This window comes from Solanum tuberosum, unplaced genomic scaffold (genome assembly GCF_000226075.1).
Source record: "Solanum tuberosum cultivar DM 1-3 516 R44 unplaced genomic scaffold, SolTub_3.0 scf00751, whole genome shotgun sequence".
Taxonomy (NCBI): domain Eukaryota; kingdom Viridiplantae; phylum Streptophyta; class Magnoliopsida; order Solanales; family Solanaceae; genus Solanum; species Solanum tuberosum.
In genome coordinates, this window is record NW_006239674.1 from 123580 (window position 1) to 143699 (window position 20120).

Sequence of the window (20120 nt, forward strand, 5' to 3'; positions counted from 1 at the left end):
TTTTTTGGGGGGGTGGGGGGTCGAGTGTAAGGGCATATCTATGCCAAAAGTTGGACGGCGAGGGCACAAGTGAACCAAACTTTAAACGGAGGGTATATCTAGACGTTTTCGAATAGTTTAGGGGCATATTTGACCATTTCCCTTTTATATATAGATTTCAACAGGTCTATACATTTAGCATTATAACAATATGATATAAGATATATATATCTTTTCTTAAATAGAAAAGTATATTTAGATTAATCAATTCACCATTTTTCTTGAAATAAATCGCATTCCAGATTCTTCAAATCTTATTCCTTATCATCAAACCATCTCTATTAGTAATGACCAACACTGAAAAACAAAAGAAAGAAAAGAAGAGTATGTCAGACTAACAATTTAATTAAAAGCAACATAGAGTCAGCAAGTATAGACCTTTTCTTCAATAAAAAAGTATATTCAGATTAATCAATTCACCATTTTTCTTGAAATAAATCGCATTCCAAATTCTTCAAATCTTATTCCTTATCATCAAATCATCTCTATCAGTAATGACCAACACTGGAAAAAAAGAAGAAGAATATGTCAGACTAACAATCCAATTAAAAGCAAAATAGAGCAAGCAAGCTACGACATGAAAAAAAAAACACTTCCAATCTATATATATAATACAAAAATATAGAATATGAAAAGACACAAGATTAATTAGAATATAATTACTCATAGATTATTACTGCATAGTAAAAGCCATTGTAATTACAAATTGAAAAAAAGAAGGTTGATGGAAAAAAACTGAAAGGAAGAATTATAATTTGAATAAAACGATATAATCATTAATTTCACAATTAAGGAAAATTAAAACCTCATAATTAGTACTTATGTTTTGTCAATCACTTATTTTTGGAATAAATTTAGTTACCAATTTAGCAGTAATTTAATCAAATTAAATTAAGCAAAATTCATGTTCCTTTTTAAGTTATTCACCTTTTGAAAAGAGGTGTTTTTTCCGGCTCTTCTCCTCCATGCTTCAGTTGCCGAGTATGATTTGGTATAGTTTCAAAGTTTTAAGCTGGAGCCTCACGTCACGGAACGAATGTTTTGAACCAGACTGACCAACTTCCCAAATGGTCCAACGAATCCAGCTGAGCACAGAATCTAACTCTTCAAATCACAAGCAACAATAGAATGAAACCGTTCAAAAGGGGTACGATATCAGGCGTTCCATTTTTAAGTTAATGCATGATTAATTCAAAATTTATAATCAATTTAACATTCCTTTTTAAAGTTATTGACGTTCCTTTTTAAGTTTAATGTTAATTTTATTATAAGTATATAATCAAATTAACATTCATATTTTGGTTATTTTTTTTATAAATATATAATCAAATTAATGTTTCTTTTGTAGTTACTGCAATTTAATAGCCATTACACTACACAATTTCTTTTGGAAGGAAGAATAACTGTTATAAATGCTCAAGGAAGATAATAATTATTTTAACAGATTTTTGAATAAAAAATGAAGGGAAAAATTGAAAATTATGAGAAAATAGATAAATAGTGATACTGATCATTGAGGCATGCCACATCAGCGAGCTTATATATATATATTCTTAATCTATATCAAATAAAATTAATTGAAATAGAGGAGTACGGACTATTTTAAAAAAAAATAAGAGATGAAATTGTGTTAATATTTTCTTTCGACCTGATAAACTTTATATTATCAAATACTTTAATATTTTTCAAAACCACCTTTATTTGGGAATTATGAATTATGAGAAGGTTTGAAAAGAAATATGAGCAATACATAAATATTGTTTTGATGATTTGTTGCATCTCATCTATTTTTATTCTAAAGTATCAGTTGGTATTAAATCTACTTGATCTATTTTACGTGTATGAAATTTAAACTTTCATAATTTTTATTCTATTGTTCCTCCCGTTATATTTTGATTTTCGAGTCTATATGAGGTTATTAGTTTTTTAAATTATTTAACATATAGAATATTGTGTTGGTTTATATTTTGAATTAATTAAAAATAAAATAATTTATGGATGGAAATAAACAAAGAGTTTATAGTTATAAAATATTCCTCGGACAAAAAAAATTCTCTCTGCCTTCTCTCTATGTTGGTTCCCTTTTCTTATGGATATAGATATTGATAAAAATATTCTGGACACCAAACCACCACCTAAACCTCCAAACCCTCTAGTGAAAAAAAATTAATAATCAATCTTCCCTTTCTTGTAAGGATACCCTACTTGATAAACTTAATCGATTCACTTGTTTATAACCCCAAACAACCTGATGGTGATTCCGACATCATTACTCTTACAGACGGATGTATGCTCCTTGGGAATCATCCATTATCAGTAAGTTATTGGGTAAGAAAATCCTTCATCAATACTTAAAAGTCTAAAATCCAATCCATGTGGAAGTTATCCGAACAATTTCCACTCATAGACTTGGGACATGAATATTTCATAGTAAAATTAACACGAAAGGAAAATCAAGAAAAAATTCTCTATAATCGGCCATGGGCTCATCAATGGTTACTTTTTCTCTACGCAAAAATGGGTCCCAAATTTTATGCCAAACACTGCTTCCCCTCAGCTATGTGGCTCCGTCTTCCACAATTTCTATACTGCAAAAGATTGGCAACTTGCTGAAAGTGGACGCTTGTACAAGTGCAACTCTAGAAATTGCGCTAGACCAGCCAGTCAAATCTCATATCCAGATAAGTAATTATAAACAAGTCATCGAATAGGAAGGAAAGGACCTTCTGTGCAAATTCTGCGGTCGGATTGGTCAACCGCCTCACCAACTCTCCTAATGATAATCCTAAAATTTTCACAGTAACAACAACGCCAACTAAGGAAGAATGGCATACTATTAATTTTGTCAGGAAAGGTCAAGGTAAGAATTGAAGAAGAAATGTCATTAATGGAGCTTACTTATCCTCACCCCCAGTGGCAGAGGCAGAAATTCTATCAAGGAGGTTCAAAAAAAATAATTAAACACCCTAATATTATCCATAAATAAACGGATCGGGTCATTTATGAACGGATTGATTAGCAAACGAGTTGACAAAAAAAAATCCTTTACAACTTATCTTAAGAAACAAATTTAAAGTACATATCTATAAAATGATAATAAAGTAGCACAACTCATTCAAAAAGTTCTACAAGTTCTTCAATTCCTTTAGAATTCTCTTCGGCTCCTGAAAGTGCAAATGGAGAGCAAGCACAAATTTAACATTAGAAAGACTAACAAAAAACACTAATCTAAGCGAAAATACTATTTCTTCACAAAAATTCTTTTTGGCATAAAATGACTTCATTACATTACAAAACTACACAACCTTGAAGGGAGGTTAAGAAACCAAACATGCGGATAAACCTATCAAAACATAGTTTTACATTTGAAAATACAACTACATACATTTTTACAATTGTATTCTACGAGGTTTCATATCTTGAAATGTCTTAATAATAGCATCATTAGAAATCTTATCAAATAAATCTTTTTCTAAATAAGGCATCAAACAACCACTAAAAAAATTATCACTCATTTGACTCCGCAAGTCATTCTTGATAAACTTCATTGCCGAAAAAGCTCTTTCAACGGAGGCAGTGGCAACTGGTAAAAGTAGAGCAAGTTTCACTAAGCGAAATACAAGAGGATAATTTGAATGTTTCTTTGTCTGAACTAATCTTTTGGAAAGATCACAAAGCCCATTTAGATCGGAGAACCTTTCATCAACATCACGAACATCAACAATGTAACTTGCAAGTTGATTCTCAAGAATACTCATATTGGATTCATCAAAGTCATCTGGATATAATTCAGCCATTCTCATTACTTTTCTTATGTCAAAACTTGAAAATGAGTTAATTGGATTCAAGCAAGGTAGTTAGCAAGTTTCCGCCGGAATCTTAAAGAGCTAACATATGGCTCCTCAAAATTAGGTATCAAAACATCATGTTTGATACAAAATGTAGATACCTTGGCAATAAGAGAATCCCATTCATCATCTCTTAAGACTTGCAACCTTCTCTTTGCTACTTCAACAAGTAGCATGGCATTTGCAATATCTTGCTCTTTTTTTTGTAAGCATTTATTAAGCTCATTTGTGATTGCTAAGACATCTCTCATCAAATGCAACATAAACGCAATCTCAAATGTTTGACAAGCTTCAAGATGTCCCATTGCCTTGGCTCTTTCATCCATACTCCTTGCATCAAGAGCAAGTGATTCAAGAACCTCAAGAATAGAGCCAAACATAATAATAAAATTGTTAAAGGATTTATAATGAGATCCCCAACGAGTATCACAAGCTCTTGAAAGACCAAATTATTGATTCAAGCCCCTATCGGTTGTAAATTCACCCATATCTAATGTCACTTGAATTGTTGATTTTTTAGAATCTCATAAATTATACATACGCTTAAAAGAAGATCCCAATACATTAAAAATATTTGAGATCAATACTACAAGTTTTCCCACTTCAACACACTTTTTAGAGACCCTAAGTTTTCCCACTTTAACACACTTTTTAGAGACCCCAACAAGAGTTGGTTGAAGTTGATGAGCAAAGTAATGGATTGAATGAGCCGATTTACTTTCTCATCTAATCAACATTTTAAGGCCATTGATCTCACCTTACATATTACTTGCCCCATCGTAACATTGTCCACGCACACTTGATGGACTCAAAGAATGTTGAGCAAGTAAATTAAAAAATGTCTCCTTTAAAGATGAAGCACTAGTATCTTCAACATGAACAATTGTCAATAAGTCGCTCCATTACAAATCCCATTCTATCAATATAACGAAATACGATAGCCATTTGCTCCTTGCGTGACACATCAAAGGATTCATCAACTAGTAAAGCAAAGCAGTCATCATTTAATTCACTTTAACAGTCTCTATCTTACATGCACTCACAATATCTTTTTGAATCATTGGAGAAGTCATTTGATCATTTACAGGAGCATGTTTCAAAACATAATCACGAATTTTATCACATTTTTTTGCATACCATGAGAGAATTTTAAGAAAGTTACCCCTACTAAGTAATGATTTAGATTCATCATGACCTCGAAATGCAAATCCCCGACTTATGAGAAGTCTTACTACATCAACCGACGCACTTAAGCGCATATAATATCCATGCTTGAGTTGATTAGATTGCCTCTCAAATGCAAATTGAATAGACCGTCGTTGTCATAGTAAATCTTGACATTTCTTTTTTGACTGATTATGTATGCTATTCGGTAGACCAATATGTTTGTCAAGACCACCCTTTTTGTTCCAACTCTTAAATCCTATAGTTGAAAATGTCTCCCCTCCTCCTTGATTAGTGTTATGATCTTTAAAAAGATAGCAATACAAACAATAGACTGCATCTTTACTAACACTATACTCCAACCAATCATGATATATATCATCAAACCATTCATGATTAAAACGACGCATTGATCCAAAAATATATGTTTGAGGATACTCTTGCACCGCCAAACAAGGTTGACAAGGACCATTCAAAAGGTATGATCTTCTAATAACATCACGGTGGTTTGGATGATAGTTCAATATTGATGTTCTTTCACCAGGATCAAACTTTAAAGAACTCAAATCAAATTCTTGAGAAGAATCTAACGACACTTCTGAATGATTAGTATTTTCTTTTTGATTAGATTGACTATAACTTTGAGAGGCTAAAGTTGATTTCGGTACTTGTGTAAAATTCTTCTTCACTGAATATTGAGACTGAATCGTAAAATAAAAATTTAGTCAGAACTTACAAAAATTAAATATGCAATAAGGACCAAAACAAAATTATAGACAATAAACAAAAGTTGAATCTCATAAATAAAAGTTAATATCCACTAAACAAATGTTGAATGTCGAGTTTTGGGCTAAATTCATCCCTTAACTATGGCCTAAATATAAGGTACATCCTTGTATTATCTCATTGCACAAAAAACATCCTTATACTATTTAGAAAGTTGCAAGATTCCTCCTTCCATCCATTTCTGTCAAAAATCTCACAGCACAAAAACAAATATGCCAAGCACATGGCTTTACTCTTAAATAAGGCTTCAAAATCTTGCAGTTTCTTTTGATAAGAACATCAAAGAATACCAAATTTACCCCAACACCAAAAAATGTTAAGTGTTATTAGTCCAGGTTTACGGCACCATTCCCAGGAGGTATAAAATAGTTAATCAATACTTCAACTTACTCTTAACTTTAAATAGGAAATTATATATATTTAGAGAGAGATGAATTCAGAATTTAGAGTCAACACAATATTAAATTTTTTTATGAAACCAATGCAAATGAGAATGGTGCCTCTCCTGGATACCAAACTTTAGAAGAAGGCAAAGATAATCTTACTTTGGTTTTATTTTAATCTATCTAGCAATCAAATTCTTCTTAATGTATTGTTAAATGAGTGCAACATTGTATCTATTCAAACCCAAAATCAGAAAAGAAAATAAGAAAGTTGGCAAATCTTTCTGACATTTCATCAAACACGTAATGGACATCTTAAAATCAACAAATAAGCCCAAACAAATAAAATTATAACTTTCATAATCAGTGAATATAATTGAAATTTTCATATGAAAAACAAAAAATTGTTAAGAGCAGTGAATATCCGAGTTCAATCAGCTAAATAAAATAGCACATCAACAAATACCAAAATCAAAACATAGAATTCTGGAAAAAAAAAAGAGAAGAAAACTTACAGAGGTTGCCATCACAATTGGAGCCTGAAGGAGAGAATGAAATTAATCCACAGAGGACCACCACTCCTCCACCAGCGGCAGCAAGCAGCAGCAGCAACAGGCGACAGCAAGTCAGCAACAGGCGGGACTGCAGCAGCGGCCAGCGAGCAGCAACAAAACCTGAAGGCTGAAGTTGAACGAGAAAGAATAGGGAAAATATAATATTGCAATCCCTAGAAAAGAGGGATTTTTTTATTTGTTCACTTTTCCATTAGAGATTTTAAATATAAATTTTTTAATTAGTTATGATTTTAAAAACAGAGTCGTTTGGTCTATCTGTATTTAATAAAAAAAACACTTAAAATTGATGGCTGCAAAATCACTAAAAATTACAACAACAAAAAAATGTTATTGCTTGGAATCGATCCTGCGACCCAAAGCTCACTCAAGCGAAATCTTGAACCCCCTCAACCGTTGGGCTACTCCTTTGATATATATTCAGGTGGTTCAATTTTAAATATATACATGTACATAAAAAAATCAATCTTATATATATAGTGTAATTTTTTTATCGAGGGGGGTTGGATGACCCTCCTGGAAACACTGTACATCCGCCCCTGCTCACCCCCAAGTGTGTATTTTAGAAACATGGATGCCAATCCATGTAATCAAGCGAAAAATCCTATGAACTCCTCTATTTTAATCCCTGAAAAGGGAGAAGAACTAACAATTAATGTGACTAAGTCTGATACTTTTGCTCCTCTTTCCATTTAATCCGCTAATAAATTTAACTCCTTATCTTTGTTGGAGGAAAACCAGTTGGTTGAGATAGACTCTGAGTCTCACTCAAACACCGTCTCTCACATGCAAATTCTCCCATCGACAAGTGTCAGAGAAAAGTGGCCTATTGCCCATAATGCCACCTTTCATGGTAACTCCCCCAAATCTATGGGTAAATTCGAAAGTGGTAAAAAGAAAATCACTGGTAGTAGCAACTATTCTACAGTTGTAACCATGGTAATTTTGACAACAATTCTCATTTTTCTCGACAATTGGCGAACCCTAAGATACAATTAGACAATTGTACCTTTATGCAATCTCCCCCCCCCCTCCCCCCCTCCCCTATTTCACCCTATCTTGCTCCCTCCAATCCCATGCATAACATATCTCATCAATCATTAGAGCAAACTCTTAAGTCTCCCTCCCAGGTCAAATGAGCTCCATATTACTGCTTCCTCTAAACAAAACGAAAAAGAACAGACTTCTGCTACTCACAAAGAATATGAACGACAGCTCCAACAATCCACCATTCCCACCGATGCCAAACCCTCTGGTGGTCTATGCTACCAAGGCTCTCCCCCCAAACCAACCCCCCTCTCTTGGATAGAGCTGGGTCTCCGGGTCCAAGCTGTCTTCTTCACGATAGACCTCAATGGTCAGGGGGTCATGATAATTCTCCAGAATCCAAAGTTTCTCTCCCAACTAGTCTCGGAGGGCATGAAGATGGCGATGGACAATTACCTGAACCACCTATGGATCAACAATATCATGAACCCCCTGGCTCCGGCAGTTGCACCAATGTTGCATCACAACATGCAACAACATTGGGGTCTTCCAACCCACTTCAATCCCCTCATCAATCCAATGACAAATCCAAAACCTCTTTTTCTTCGCTCTAGTGGAACTTACCCAAAACAACCCTCTGTTCTTTCCCTAGATATCACAACCTCCTCCAAAAATGACTTCTCCTCAAATCCCAACTCCATCAGAAACCCCCCAGGTGAACCTAGAAAGAGCTCCTACCACGAACTCGTTCACCGAAATATCAAACCTAAAAGAAGTAGCCCTTATGTTGTTCCCAGTGTACGTGGTCGTTCAAGTATTAAAGTGGCTCTTTTTTAAGAGTCGGGTATCGTACCCACAAAGACTTATGATTAGAACAACTCAATTTTCCAATACTTCCAGCTAAGCACAAGTGTTATCAAGATTACAAGATTGATTGATTTAATAATTTAAAAGTTAAACAAAAATTAAATAAACACGATTCAATTTCAAAGGTTTCAAACAATGATTGGGTGAAGTCCAGGGTTGCAGCTTTTATCAGGATTCATGCAATTTATCTTGTTAAACGGATATTCATCAACTATCGAATCAATGATCACATGGTTAAATATATGATTATGGTCTCCCGACCTCTAATCACCTACGATAAATGGCAACCTAACTACATCGTTGAGCGGGGATAGGTTGGACCAATTACCGAGCATTTTGATTTCTTCCTGTATAATGACCAAGCAAGGTTTCTAGGTATATCCCTATCCTGGATACAAATTAATGCTAATTCTTAAGAGAAAATCATGCTCCTCATGCCCCACGTTCTATCCTCTTATTCCTCTTACGAGTTCAATTCGGACAGTATGTTTATTTCAATGGTGATCAGGCACGAAATACGAAAAACAAAAAACATAAGAAAGATTCTTAATGGCAATCCGTATAAACTCAATAAGTTACAATCATCATGTAGCCACAACCCTAGAACTAGGGAAATTAGCTACTCATAATAGTAATTTCGATCAAGCAACAATTTAATATCATAAATAGATCGAAATAGAAGAGTTCAAGAAAGAACCCTAAAAACTGATGAAATAGCTATTCAAATCGTCGTTCTTGAAAACCCAGAATGCATATCTGAATATTAAGATGTAATTTATATGCGTGAAGATTAAATCATTAAGATTGTTAGTTTTCAATATCCGAATATGTATTAAAAAAAAATTGTTAAAAAAAAATAGAAATTAAGCACTATATCAATAAAATTTATAATCCAAACTCAAGATAACTTCTTCCAAAAAATCATTTCAAGAATAAGATTATAACCCGCCCAAAAAAAACTATTTATTTGTTTTCTCAAACATTTTTTTCTCAAGAAACAATGATAACATCTTCCAAAGAAGTTTTGACAACAAACGAATTGTGACAAGAAGAGTTCTTCATAAATATCAATTCACCCAAGAATATTGTATATATTAAAAATATTAAATAAATACTTGCACAGGATTATGAAAACTTACTTATTCAAAAGAAAAAAAAATGGTATTTGGTTGGAAAAGAGAGGAAGAAACTTGAAACTTGTCCAGAAGAGAAGCAAGGAAGAAGATATTTTTTTGATGAAAGAACGCTTTTTATTTTAATAGAGACTGAATGGTATTCAGACTTCGTTATAGATCTGATTCATTCAGCTAACTGTAGTTACTTAAGGTCGAGTAGTAGACGGGTAAGGCCCACAGTTCTAATAGGTTTTCACATGAGCTTTCCACGGCAAAGCAAGTCTACAAGCCACTGCAGTGAGGTTATAGGTCTGATTTCTTTCTCGTATTGAGATCTTACATGTTATACGCACCCCCTACAAGGTTACTTTAGATAGTGGTATTCTCTATATAAGACTCATTGAGACGCATTATTTTTTTCTTTTTAAAAAAAAGAAACAAATGGACTTAATAGGCTAAATCGCAATCATTCAAATTTAGACTTAAAAATCAAACACATTTAATGGGCTGAATTTGAATGATTAAGATTCAGACCTTCATTAAGTGCAAACAAATGAGGCAGACTCTGTCACAAATTTGATTCATTTGGACTTTTTCAGACCCATTAAAAGATTTTTTAATTGAAAAAACAAACACACTTAATGGCCTAATGTCTGAACCATTCAGATTCAGACATCCATTAAGTGCAAACAAATTAGGCCTTAATAGTATATAATGCCTACCAGTATATAATGTTTGTACTTATGCTACTCTTGCACTTTCCTTTTGAGTATAGATTGTGATCCAGAATCATCTACCCAACCTCATATTTAACGCAGCTACAAGACTTCAGATCTAAGGGTGAGCTATTACTATTCATGCTGCCACAGGTCATCTGATAATCGATGACTACTTTCCTCGGACATTGTTATTTACTTATCTAGTTTAATGACTATTCTTTGACACTTTAGTTAGAATCTTGTCAATGACTTTCGAATTTTAGAGATGTAATAGTTTAAATTTCCACACTTCTAATCTATTATAGTTGCAACTATTATTTCTTCCTTTAACGGTTTAGATAATATGATTAATTAACTAGTTATAACATGTTTTAGTTAGTAAGATATGGTTAGCCCACCAAAAGTTAGTGTGAGTACCGATGGATGCTGAGGGCGTGCTCAAACAAACCAGTTTGAAATCTTCAATGGAGAAATGTGGTATAACATTATACTCAAGAGGCCATGGATTCATGCCATGAAAAATGTGTCTTTCACATACCATCAAGTAATGAAATTTCCAAGGTCAAATTGCTACACTAATACCGATGGATGCCACCCCTTTTCTTTTTTTACCAACAATATACTACATACAAACATTACTACACTACTACTCAAGTTATGTGTCATAATGTGAACTTTTGAATACCAACTATTACAAAATTAGTTGTTAAAGGAAAATAGAGGGTCTTTTCAGGGGAAGAAATAAACCTTGATAATGAGGAATGAAATACATAGGATAGCATAATTTGATACAACATTTTTAATAGTCATGTTAGAGATAGAGAAAATTGTACCATAAAATTCTTAACAAAATAAGCTGCATATATCTCTAACAGCTTAATTTACCCTTACAAATGGTAACAAGAGAAAAATCAGATGTGCTAATACATACTTTCTCAACTACAGCCTTGCTTTCAAAAATAATCAGTATTAATGGCCTCCTCATAGCAACTCTATGTCGGCTTTTCTGAACATTGCAGCAAATCGAAACTGGTGACAAAATCACTCTTCTGATCCTTTGAGCTCAACCATAATATTCATTTGTCCTCTACAACAGTACTCAAACTTTAGAAATCTTAATTTTATTTTCTTCATTCACAGAGAGAGGTGTTTAAAGATATTCAACATGACTACTGAAAGTGGCCCTTTTATTTTTTTTAGTTAATGTCAGTATTGTGGTGTGAGGTTTAAGAATGACCTCAACCTGTATATTAACAATATGACAACATGTTCTCTCTCAAACACCTAATATCTAAATCAAAAATATTCTTCTTAATTTTGATTCTGGAGTTCATTGATCCACCACTATACACTTGGGTTGGGTGACGGACAACAATCATCATAGTTCCCCAAGAATGGACAGATTCATTTCCACAGCATAATGGAATGAAGAGTTTAGATACATCAAGTAGTCTGCACTTCTCAGGATTGCCTCCAGGCAGAATGCTAAGGGGTAAATATAGATCGTACTTCAAATTTAAAAGTAGGTGGTTAGACATTGAAGGTTTTAAAGAGAAAATAAAAGAATGATGGGACTCCTTTATGGTGGCAGGTAAGGCTGATTTTACTCTTAAAGAAACTGAATTCTTTAAAGCAAAGAAGGTCGAGTGTGATACCAACAACTTTGGCAGTCTAGACAGAAGAAATCAAGAGTTACAAACGAAATGCTTCAGTAGGATAAAATACAGGAACAACTTACTAAAGAGGATTTGATCCGAAATGTTAAATGTATTGATGGAAATTGAAGATGTAAATAAATGTGAGGAGATAGTATGGAGACAGAGATCTAGGAATCTTCAGCTGAAATAAGGTGACAAAGACACTAAGTGGTCGTTGTAGAGTGTATAAGAATAATGCAAAATATAGTGTATTAGTTATGCTTGCATTAGTGATGATGAGATTTTTTATGCAATGTTTGGTTTGGTGTACTAAAAATATTATACATTGCATAATTTTTTTTTAAAAAAATATTTGTTTACAAAAATACCCTCCACAAATATAGTTTCAAGGATGTAAAAAAAAATTTGAGGGGCAATTGTGTCTTTAATAATGCTAATGCATGCATTAGAATCCATTGCATTACTAAAGCTTAGAAATCCATGGTATTAGTAATACATTCTTTAATACACAATAGAGTGTATTACTAATACAAACATCAATTATGAATAGGTTAGAAAAGCGTACCAAACAAGGTACTAGTAATACACCAAGCTAATGCAAGCATTATTTTCTCCAATACACTCTACCAAACGACCCTTAAGTTATTCCAAACAATGACTAATGCTATCACAGATACAATATGATTGATAAGTTGGATATTAATGGAGAAACAGGGGAAGATCCAGAGGCCATCAGAAGACGACGTTCTATCAGAACTTGTAGACTGAGAATGAAAAATAGAGACCAAGGTTCAACATGAACGAATGCATGTCCAAACAATCAGTAAAGAGGAAGACAGCTAATTAGAAGGTCCTTTCGAGGAATAAGAAGTAGCAGAGACCATTAAAATCTGTGCAAATGATAAAGCCTGGGCTTTTGCAGTTACATTAGTTTCTATCAAACATGCTGGCCAATCAAAACATCATGAAGGCAGTGAAGTACTTTCACAGACAAGGTACTTTTGAAATGAGCATAAACACCAAGTTGTATATCGAAAAAAACGTATGATTGTGTGAATTTGGGATTTCCTAATCAATGTTCTAAATGATATGGAATTCAGTAGGAAATGCCTTAAATGGATGTTCTTCTGTATCAGCACGGTCAGATACTCAATTTTGATTAATGGTTTTCTTGTGGGCTTCAGATGAGGATGTTGAGATGGATGTGCGGGCATACTAGGAGAGAAAAGATTAAGAATGAGGTTATTCGGGAGAAGGTAGGAGTTTGTGCCAGACAAGATGAAGGAAGTGAGACTGAGATGATTTGGGCATGTGTAAAGAAGGTGTGCGACGCCCTAGTGAGGAGGTGCAGGAGACTGGTTGTAGGAGGTACCCAGAGAGGTATGAGGTAGGCTGAAGAAGTATTGGGAGAGGTGATTACATAGGATATGGTGCAACTTCATATTACCAAGGACATGGACTCTAAATAGGAAGTCGTGTATTAGGGTAGAAGGTTAGTAGGGGTGAAGTGTTGTCTTGTTGTGCATAGGTTTAGACTTGTTAGTGTCTGTCGTAGTGCTAGTCGTACCCTTGTAGTTATTGCCATATGTCGTGTATTGTGTTTGAATTATCACACTATTTTGTTGTTGTTATTGTTCCTTTCTGGTAGACTTTACACTGCTTTTTCTTATTAACGGCTATGCTTTCTTCATTGTTTTCTACTTATTTTACTTGGGTTTGATACACTTGAGCCGAGGGTCTTTCGGAAACAACCTTTCTACCTCCTCGAGGTAGTGGTAAGGTTTGCGTACACTCTACCCTCCCAGACCCCACTTAGTGTGATTTCACTGGGTATATGTTGTTGGTTTTCTTGTGACCTCTTTCCTTCACAAATAGGCCTTAAGGTAGATGATCCTCTTATCTCTCTTTCTGGTTGTACTGATTATGGAAGGATTTAACAGAATGCAAAGGATAGATAGCCAGTCATAGTGGATGGATAAGAGGCTTTAAAGTGGCTAACATTGGGTTCAACAATACGGAAATACCCTACTTTTTACAACATGATAATACACTAGTTTTTTATTCTATTGTGGAGTACATAAGGCATTTAACGTTCACTATTAACTATATTTGAAGACTTACTCTGGCCAAAAAGTAAAATGGAGGAAGAGTATTATGGTCTCTGTGAATCAAATGCCCAATATTTCAGTACTTCCTAGCATACAAGAATGTCAAGTTGGAAGCTGACTAACTAGAAACTCAAGGCATTTAGGTGAGAAGAAAATTGGCAAGGGGTGATAGCAAGATGGGAAAGAAGATTGGCAAGATAATGATAGTCACTATTCCTGTTACCAGCTAGTGTAGAGAAAAGATTAGATGCCCTATGAAGAAACTCTCTCTGTCATATGGAGCTCTATTACTATTGGCCAGAAAAAAAGATTGGTGATCAAGAATCTGAGGCAGCTAATAGCAGCCTTTTGATGAAATGGCTATTGAGCTACAATAATAGAAGAACAAGCACTAGTCAGAGAAGTTATCACTAATCTGGGGGAAGAACATTTTGAGGCAAGGGGTAGCAGAGGGGGATTCTGATCATGTGGGATAAAAGGGAGTGGGCAGGGCAACTGGTGGAGGTGGTTGGTCAATTGATCTCTTGTTATTTTTTAAATTTTTTGGTATAAAACAGGATCTAACCTGGTACATCACTGTTGTGTATGCAGATTGCAACAGGGTGACAAGAAGAGAGTTGTGGAGTGAGCTAGCAGTTACTAGAAGCAGATGTGAGGGAACATGGGTGGTGTGTGGGGACTTTAATGTCACCAGGTTTGTAGCAGAGAGAGTAAATTGTCATAGAATCTCAGGGGCAATGTTTGAATTCTCTAAGAGCATAGACTTGGAGCTGGTAGATCCTCCTTCATTTGGAGGACCATTTACATGAAGGAGGGGGGAAATCACAACAGTGCATCTAGGATTGACAGGTTCCTCTATTCAGCAGATTGGGAAGGACAACTTTCTTCAAGTCAAGCAAATTTTTGTGCAATGAAACTAGGGAGACAAATAACCATCTTTTTTTGCATTGCAAATTCACTGCCCAATAGTGGAATATGTTTTTCAGTCTAACAAAGACTGTATGGACAATGCATGAGCATACAACGGACCTGATGAGCTGTTGGATTTGAAGAGGGGGAAGCAAGAGCCAGAATGGTGGAGGATAATACATTCATGCATTTGGTGGACAATATGGAAAGAGAGGAATGAAAGATGTTTCAAAAATAAGATTAAGTCCATCCATGAAGTCAAATGGAATAGCTTAGTGACTTTACTGTCTGGTGTAAAGAAAATTGCATTGAGGAAATAGAAGTGTTGAATGATCTCCTAGGAGCACTGTAAAGCTAGATCTTACTACATTGTAACTTTTTTTGAGGGTGGCCAGCAGTCCCTAATTGCTGAGGAATACAAGAGTACTAATTATCAAAAAAAAAAAAAAGAGAAGTTATCACTATTCTCCATATGGGGTGGGAGTATAGAGGAATGTCAAAAATTTGTAGCCCTCTTTCATCACATATTGATATTAAAGTGGGTAATGATAGGAGGGTATCCTTAGGAATGACCACTGACTAAGGCATGGTCTCTTGAAAGAACAGTTCCCCTTACATACTCAACAATGTACAAAAGCTAGAGACTACTTTGGGCTCCTACAAAGAACTTGGCTGGAACTTCAACTTTTGAAGAAGGTAATGACTAGAACATAGGCCGGGGTGCAGAATTTTTGACAGCACTAGAGCATTTTTAAGGTTTAAACAACTATGAAGATAAAGTAAAATTTGTGTTTCAGGATGTCCCTCTATGCCTCTCTTACCTCAGATGATCAACAAGCACTCTTGACTTAGAAACAAAGGATGAAAGGAGGACAAACTATCAAAAGTTACATGTTTCTCTTGACTAGTAGCCGAAGAATCATGCTTGCCACATGAGAATTGTAGAAAAGGCGCTTCCGCCTTTTGTTCCAGATGATACTTGTGTGGAGGTAAACTAGAGATTGTAAGGGTGTGCTCGGTATGGACGAAAATATTTGTCAATTATCCAATGTTTGGTTGGTGAATATTTTTGGATGATATTTTTTCTAGGAAAACAAGTTCCTTAAAATTGAGGAAAATGACTTCCCTAGTGGAAGTACGGAAAATAAGTTCCACAAGTAGCATTCCACATAGGTTGTGTCCACCCCACCCTCCAACACACCTCATCTTCACTCCCACTCTCTGTAACCCCCATCCTCACCACCCCACCCCCACCACCCATAGTGTTTGTTTAGATTATATATAAATATTTTTAGTATATTTTTTGCTTACGTACCGAACACAAGAAAATAAGTAAGAACCTCACTTATTTTCCTAGAAGCTTTTTCCTTCACACCGAACATACCCTATATCATCTTGTCCCTACATCTCCCTAATATGGATATTTGGTGTGTGTTGGGGGGTTGAGTAAGTAGAGGAGACAAAACAAGTTGGTAGAATCTCACTCTTGTGGTGAACTGTTTGGAGATAGAGGGATGCAATATGCTTTCAAGACAGTCATCTCTCTGCTGAATATCAAGATTAAGCCAAACATGTTTCACATTTTTATGTAAAAAGGGAATTGTAAATGAAGTTGAATCATTGGAAGATCTCATAGGGACTAATGATTTTTACTATGTAATACCCTCTATATATTGCAGAACCTTTGAGCTAAAGCAATAACATACCTTTTCAACAAGGAAAAGAAAAGAAATGGAGATACTGTGCAGGGTTTGTGGCACAGACAGCCTAGTTTGCTACACTACCATGACTGCTTTGAGACTACAAAAATGGAAAATGTCAAGTAATTTCCAGTTAGGGAAAAAGTATATATCATATAGATTAAGGGTCAGTCATGCTAGAATGCTTAAACATACAAGTTGATTCGTGAAGTATTTCAGAGGATACTTTAGGTTCTCTTTTACTTATACATTCATGATGGTACCCATTCTCTCAGGACAAGTACATCACTAAGACTCTTAAGAGTCAATCAACACCTTTAAGAGTTGTCAACAATAGGTACCTACTGCATGTAGAGCATCATGACCAGTTGCTCACACTTGACCAGGGTTGATAGAAGGTGCTCTTTCAAAATATAATGAAGATAGTAGACCCACTTACCTAGACAAGACAACAAAAGAAAATCTTCAAGCCAAAATTAGGTTGACAAGCAATATTGCCCTATCACAAAGATATCAGATAAAGAAACTTCAGTTAAACGAGAACAAATATTGTCCTGATTGAGATAACCATTCAAATATCAATGTCATATACATCGTCTGATTTCTATACTACTTGTCATTAAACAAGAATCATCAGTTGAATAGAAAATGAAACTGATATGAATTTCTAGTTTTTGTCACTCCGTAATTTTTTGAAAAGTCATTGTGCATCAATAGAACTCCATCAATTAAAAGTAAACAAGCAGCAATATGCTTGACAAGAGCATGAAAAAGAATCTAAGATATTTTCAAGGAACTGAATAAACCTCTTTGCTCTGCAGCCATTGTCTCCACTGTGGGGATTTCTCTTTAGCTTCTACTTTTCATGTATAAATCATACATCTCGGGCATCTTTTCCCTGAAAGGAAGTACACATTTCTTTTGAAAATCTGATTCAGAAAATGACACAGCAGTGTAAAGACATAGACTCCCTTTTAGCAGCTGGTTTTCTTTAAGAAATTTCAAGATTTCATTCCTTGGTAGGATCCTCTTCTCCAAGCTAAACTTTAAAAGCGGTGCACGAGAAGCCAGATAATTAGGTTCATACCCCAACTCGTTCATGAAAAACTTCAATGTAGTCCTTATCTTAGCCTCTGATGAGGCCAAACAGTAAGGAAGCTTTTGCACCATTCGGCAGATATCAGAATCAGACCATCCAAAACTGCGAAAAATATCTAATTTCCTTTCTAATTTAGATTCGTCAAGGAACACAAGTACTTCAACGCCATGAAGAAACATCCCTGAACTGAGAGGCATATGAAAATCCTTTACTAGTCGATGTACTGCTCTCTCAAACCACTCAGGACTAGTGAGCAGAAACCTAGGATGCCTGTGAAAAGCCTTGAGAATATGAGGCGTTGAAAAGCCAAAATTTTGCAACAATGATATATTGGGTGGCATAACTTTAGGAAGATTGTAGGAAAGCAACCTAGGCTCTTTTATAAGAATCATAGCTACATGATGATGAGTAGGCAATAAATCTCTTAGATACACAAGATTAGGCTGTATAATAGTATCTAAACCTCTTGTCAAAAAATTGCTTCTTGTCATAAATGTAGCAAGTTGAGATACAGATAAGCCAAGTCCTTGTAAAACCTTAATCTTGGGTTTGAGGTTTTCATCAACACGACAAAACAACAATTGAGGAGAAGAAGAAACAAGGGTTTTGATCTGTGATTTGTTCATACCCATTTCATCTAGGAGATCAAATAACAAATGCGGGTCATAGTGTCTGTGTTTCGAACGAGATAGCTTGGCGCTTGTAGAAATGGCTTCTTTTGTTGAGAAGTCAAGTGAGTTTACCAGGAACTCCGCCAATACATTAGCAGGTGCCGCCGCTGCTGCAACTGTGGAATAAAGGCAGGAAAATAGATGCTTTTGTGCGCCATTGCAACTAATTCTAAACATCAAAACAAGCGATCTTGTTATTTGTCGGCGGTATTCTTACTTCTCCTCCGCAGTAGAATGTAGATGACACTTTAGATTAGGGCCGGGGGTGTGTTCAGTTCAGTTCAGTTTGTAAAATTGATTTTCCCTTTGCGATTTGGTGAAAAATGCTGTTATGTTGCATATATCTCTCCTGTCACTTAGATTTGATATTCTTGAGCTGAGGGTCTCTTGGAAACAGCCTCTCTACCTCCACGAGGTAGTGGCAAGGTCTGCGTACTACTTACCCTCCCCAGACCCCACCTAGTGGGATTTCACTGGGTTGTTGTTGTTGTTGTTGATTTGGTGAAAAATGTTACTACTGATTGAAATGAGTTTGGGGTTCAATATAATCTAGTAATTATATTGTTGTGTTTTTTGTTTGTCAGTAATTACAAATTATTGTTTGGTTATACCATTGCAATCATAATATTATATTAAATTTTAAAAATAAAAATTTATATTAGACCAACAAGAGACCTTATAAATGATATTGAATTAAATATTTAAGATATATATTATCTTTTAAAAATACATTAATCAGCAAATATATGTTCTTAACTAATATTATGAAAAATATAATTGATTTATGTTTTTCAAATTAGTATATAATAAGTAAATTAATAATAAAAACTAAAGTACAAGATCTCTATGACCATCATAAAATACATATTTACAAAAAGATTAATACTATAAATATATTGTTATAAATTATAAAAAATATTTGACAAAAAGATAATCTATCAAGTCTAACAAAAAAAGTAATGACTTATCAAGTTGATACTACTAAAACAAATGAAATGAAAATAACATAAGATCTAAATCCCAAAAGAAATTTAGTACTACTCTTACGTCATTTCAACATAACGTACATAAATGTTATTTAAAGAAATGAAAATGTAAATCTATAACTTAACATTTTTCGGTGCGAAACTAGTAGTTGAGGAATTCATGGAAGTAGTAGTGTGGTAGGTGACTAATTTATTTTAAAGATTTTATTATAATATTCTTTTGCTAAGTGTCTTAATCTTGATATCTCTTTAATATTATTTTTTGGGGGTGCGGAATTCATGGTAAAATGTTATAATATTTATTGTAATATTCTTTCGATAGTTGTTTTAATCTGAATATTTCTTTAATATTATTTATGATATATTCTAGATATAACATATCTTGGGTTCTTTGGTACATATATAAATTTTCCTCTATTAATTGTTCTAATAGTTTTATATTTTCCATAGATTCTATCCAATATCGTAAATATTCGTAGTTCATTTTAATCTGAATTTATTTCTAAATC

At 34.3% G+C, this 20120-nt stretch overlaps 1 protein-coding gene across 5 annotated transcripts; it reads right to left on the reverse strand.

The window, feature by feature from the left end:
• Positions 1–11221: 11221 nt before the first annotated feature.
• On the reverse strand, positions 11222–19069 carry LOC102585481 (uncharacterized). 5 transcript variants are annotated; one of them, XR_368951.2, is made up of 3 exons: positions 17662–19069; positions 17197–17294; positions 11222–11567 (listed from the first exon to the last, which is right to left on the reverse strand). XR_368951.2 is itself a non-coding variant. In XM_015305381.1 (3 exons), the coding sequence occupies exons 1-2, from the start codon at positions 18800–18802 to the stop codon at positions 17705–17707; spliced, it is 909 nt and encodes a 302-aa protein (XP_015160867.1). In that variant the 5' UTR covers positions 18803–19069; the 3' UTR covers positions 16989–17294; positions 17662–17704. The 5 variants fall into 5 exon arrangements, 3 of the variants coding, with proteins under 3 accessions (XP_006367368.1, XP_015160867.1, XP_006367367.1); XR_368953.2 differs by lacking the exon at positions 17197–17294 and adding an exon at positions 17295–17354; XM_015305381.1 differs by lacking the exon at positions 11222–11567 and having other exon boundaries at positions 16989–17294; positions 17662–17753; positions 17943–19069.
• Between the last annotated feature and the right edge of the window lie 1051 nt (positions 19070–20120).